The 4,341-nt window shown below is 55.9% G+C and overlaps 1 protein-coding gene across 1 annotated transcript in view; it reads right to left on the bottom strand.

Moving 5' to 3' along the window:
* The window catches only part of LOC104915290 (hydroxysteroid dehydrogenase-like protein 2), an 8,629-nt gene extending 7,297 nt beyond the window's left edge, over positions 1 to 1,332 (bottom strand). Inside the window, exon 1 of the mRNA XM_031557444.1 lies at positions 1,283 to 1,332. Within this exon, the coding sequence (XP_031413304.1) occupies positions 1,283 to 1,332 (50 nt within the window). The remainder of the gene's footprint in view (positions 1 to 1,282) is intronic.
* Between the last annotated feature and the right edge of the window lie 3,009 nt (positions 1,333 to 4,341).

Here is a 4,341-nt window from a genome sequence, read left to right as displayed (position 1 = left end):
AAGGAGAGAGCAACCGTGAGCAGCGGTGAGCACCTGGCAGGGCCGGGTGTTCCTGGGGGCCGTCCCCAGGGCCTGCTCCGTGCCTGCCGTGCCGGCTGAGGGGCAGGGCTGGAGGGGGTGGAAGGGAAAGGGGGCATTGCAGGCCCAGCAGCTCCAGCGGGCAGCCACGGGCCAAGCTGGGGCTCTCACCTGGCTCCCCGGAGTTGGGGGCCTCCTCTTTTCCTTCAGTCATGCTCGGCATCAACAGTGAGAAACAAGAGAGTCGAGAAAGTCCCTGCTCTCTCCACGCCTCACCAGGCCGCAATGAGCAGGGCCCCAGCCCGGCAGCCTTTGCTCTGCTCCCGGCCCGCGGGTCACAATGGCCACCACTGTGACATCACGGTCACCACCTCACCACCAGGCTGAGGGCGCGGCAGGGCGGCGGCTCCTGTGGGCAGCGCAGGGTGAGGGGCCCGGTGCTGCCATCAGCAGGGAGCAAGGATGGCCTCCCTCAGGCCTTTTGCAGCGCGCCCGTGCTGGGACGTCGCAGCAGAGAGTCTAATAAAGGTCTGTGGGTCAACAGCTCAGCCGGCTTCTCGAGTGTGTGTGTGCTGATCGACTTTCCATGGCCTGATGGTGACAGGACAAGGTTTTGACCTGAGAAAAGAGGAGGTCTGGTGAACTGCGAGAGGGAATTCCTCACTCGGAAGGTGGTGAGGCCCTGGCACAGCTGCCCAGAGAAGCTGTGGGTGCAGGCGCTCCAGGCCATGTTGGACAGGGCCCTCTTCTAACCTGACCTGCTGGGTGGCAGCGCTCCCGCGGCAGGCACTTGGGGTTGGGTGGGTTTTACGATCCTTTCCTGTCCAAGCCTTCACACATCAAAGCTTCAAGCCTTATACAATTCCCAGAGGCAAAGTGGCATAGGCAGGGCACGATTCCCTTCAAGCCTGCATATAAAATGAGTCAGGAAAACTTGTGAGGTTTGCTTTCTTTGGCCTGCTGGCAGTGGTCACCATGCCAGAGACAGGAAAGGAGCTGTCCCTTGCCCAGGGCCGCAGTCCTGGAGTCACACTGGAGCATCCCTGCTCATCCAGCCTGACCATGAAAGTCAGCTTCTGCATGAAAGTCAGGCCAACGCTGATGGGAGAGCCCCCACGCCTAGACAGTGGAGATGTGGATCTCCGCCCTCTGCGGAGATGTTCAAGGCCTCACTGGACAGGGCTCCAGGCAGCCTGATCTAGTGGGTGGCAACCAACACACTGCAGGAGTTTGGAACTTGAAAGACCTCAGTGTCCCTTCCAACCCAAGCCATCCCAGGATCCTGCGATTCAAAACGTCTGCCAGGTCCGGCATTACGCCGGATTACTAAGGCAGCTACCCAGCCAGTCCTGACATCTACAAAGGCTACCACGGTAGCAGTCAGGCACGATCTTTTTGTAGTAAATCCGAGTTTACTACTCTGGATAACCCTTCTTTTTCCCCACCTGCTTTGAGATGATATCCAGAATGAGTTCTTCCTAACACTTTCCCAGGGATGGATGTGAGCCTGACTGGCCTATAGTTTCCTGAGTCCTCCCTCCCGACCTTTTTGAAGATTGGAATGACGTTGACTATCCTCCAGCCTTCAGGCATCTCCCTTGTTCTCCATGAGGTTTCACAGATGACAGACAGCTGGGCTGTAAAGGCACACTGCTGGCTCACCTCCAGCTTCTCGTCTACGAGGACCCCCAAGTCATTCTCCAGAGGGAGATATATTCTTCCCAGGCTACACAACCCTGCTTCCACTTCCTGGACATGTCTCTCTTCTCCATCAGCTTTAGCTGCAGGTCCTTGCTCAGCCATGCTGGTCGCCCGTCTCCTCTGCTCCATTTCTGGAGCATCTACTGGGAGATGGAGAGCACTTGCACTGGTAGAAGGGTGTCTTTAAGGAGCTGCCAGCTGCATTCTCTTCCTGTGCCCTTAAGGACAGTTTGCCAGGAGATCGCACCCAGCAGTTCCTTGAGCAGCTGGAAGTTTGCTCTCCTGAAGTGCAGGGTGCTGACTCTGCTTTTTGCCAAGCCTGCATTCCTCCAGATCACAAACTCCTCCAGGGCGTGGTCAGGCTGCCTCCAATCTTACCTTCTCTAACGCTCCCCTCTGCACCGGTGAGCTCCACGTCCAGCAGGGCTTCACCTCGGGTCGGTCCGCCTAGTACGTGGACGAGGAAGTAATCCTCAGCAGACTCCAGGAATCTCCTGGCTTGTCTGCCACCCGCCGTGCTGCTATCCCAGCAGATATCCGGGTGGTTGAAATCCTCCATCAGGACAGGAGCCTGCGAGCGCAACACCTCCTGCAGCTGAAGCAAGAAGGCCTCGTCAGCAGGCTCCCCTCAATCAGGTGGCCTGTAGCAGACCACAACCACTAGATGCCCTTCACTGGACCGACCCCTGATTTTCACCCATAAGCTCTTGTTGTGGTTTTGTGATTTTTCTTGGTGGTATTCCATATCATAGCATCGTGGAAAGCATACGGAGTTCGCGAGTTAATGTTCTGGTTCTGTGGGCTGCCTTTTTTTGGCGTGTTGGTTCTCGGAGGGGGAAGGGAAGAGTGGCGTTCCCCAGAGGTAAGAAGTCCTCTTGCTTTTGCCCAGAGCAAGAAAGGTGGAGCACCTGGCAGGGCACCGGCCTCTCTCCGTCTCACAGATTCTTTTGGTTTTGCTGCGCAGAAGCACGTGTTTCCCTCTGCAGTCTGCAGCGAAAGGCTTCCAACACTCTCGCTGTGTTTGATTTTACTGCATTTAGTAAATTAACGTTCCTCCTCAGATCGTTGCCATTGCTCTGTTTTGTTTGTTTTTTTTTTCTCTGTTAGACCCATCTACTATCTCACTACCCTTGCCTGCAAGACCACTGCCTCATTAGTCACGGGACCAGGCTGACCGGCCGTACACCATCAGCACTTTCTTTTCCCCCTCTCTCTTTATTTATTTATTTGTTTGGGTTTTTTACAGCCTGCTGCCCCTGTCACAAACACAGATCTAGAGATAACTCCAGGTCAGCTCTCAACCTGGTCATGGCTGTCACTCAGACACAGCTCTTTGCAAACTGTCCACTTCGTAACATAGAGGGCAACACCTCCCCCCCCTCCGCCCTTACCCTGTCTATCCCTTCTGAAGAGCCTGCAGCCCTCAATCTCCGTATGCCTGTTGTGAGATTTGTCCCACCACGTTTCCCTGGTAGCAACCAGATCAGTATTTTCCAAGCACATCATGGCTTCCAACTCCTCCTGCTTGTTTTGCATGCGGCGTGCATTAGTGGAAAGGCACTTCAGCTGGGCCTTCTGGTGCATTACCTTGCTAGAGGGGCCCTCCCTCAAAGCTCCAAAAGAAATCTGAAGTTTTCTCCCACTGCTTCCTAGAGGGACGTGAGAAGGTTTTGGACAGGGGGTCAGCAAAATTACCTCCTCTGTGGACTTCCCACAAGATCCTACAGGACAGTTTAGAGGTTTTTCCCCGCAATCTCCTGGCGTGACAGCAACCCTTTCCTTTGTCCCACCGCACTTGACTCTCTCCCCCATCGGATCTAGTATAAAATCCCGGACTACTTGCTCTACCCTAGCGAGCCTCATTGCATCCCCTTCCCCCTTCCTACCTCCTTTCAAGCCCTCTCAATGAGCCCCGCTAGCTCTGGGGCTAGGATCCGCTTCCCTCTTAGAGACAAGTGACACCGGCCTGCAGCCATTAGGCCGGGTCGCTCACCGGCCCAGAAAGGATAGAAGCAAGTATCAGTTGTGCTCCCGCTCCCTCAACCAACCGCCCTAAAGCCCTGAAGTCTTTTTTGATGCTTCTCTGAGCTACTTCATCACTGCCTGCCTGAACTATCAGTAATGGGTAGTAATCAGAGGGATGAACCGCATCTGGGAGTTTTGTTTTCTACTTGTGTCCTTGACCTGGGCCGCAGGGAGGCAGCCCACCTCCGTGTGAGTCGGGTCCGGTCTGCATATGGGGCCCTCAGTTCCCGTGAGGAGGGAATCACCTACAACAATGAGCCTTCTGTCTGTCTTAGCAGAGGCAGTCTGGAGACGCAGAGTCGGCCGCCTCGCCCTTGGCGCTGTCTTAGGCAAAGCTTCCCGTGCCTCCCTGCTCACCTCCCCTTCAACTCACTGTGCCTCTCATCTGTGCCTCACTTGGGGGCACGTGGGCAAGTAAAGTTGCCAAGGAAGGGGTTCACCCACGATGCCGAGCTGGGACTGTCTCCCAGTTCTCCCCGTCTCTCAGGACCCCCGTCTCTGCCCGACGGTGACAGGACGTGGGGTCCATCACTTTCTGGGGGCTGTCTCCCTGGCGCCTTCCTCTCTGGCATGCCTGGGAGTTACTCCACCAGTCAA

Source organism: Meleagris gallopavo, chromosome Z (genome assembly GCF_000146605.3).
Source record: "Meleagris gallopavo isolate NT-WF06-2002-E0010 breed Aviagen turkey brand Nicholas breeding stock chromosome Z, Turkey_5.1, whole genome shotgun sequence".
Classification (NCBI taxonomy): domain Eukaryota; kingdom Metazoa; phylum Chordata; class Aves; order Galliformes; family Phasianidae; genus Meleagris; species Meleagris gallopavo.
This window is presented reverse-complemented; position numbering and strand designations above follow the sequence as displayed.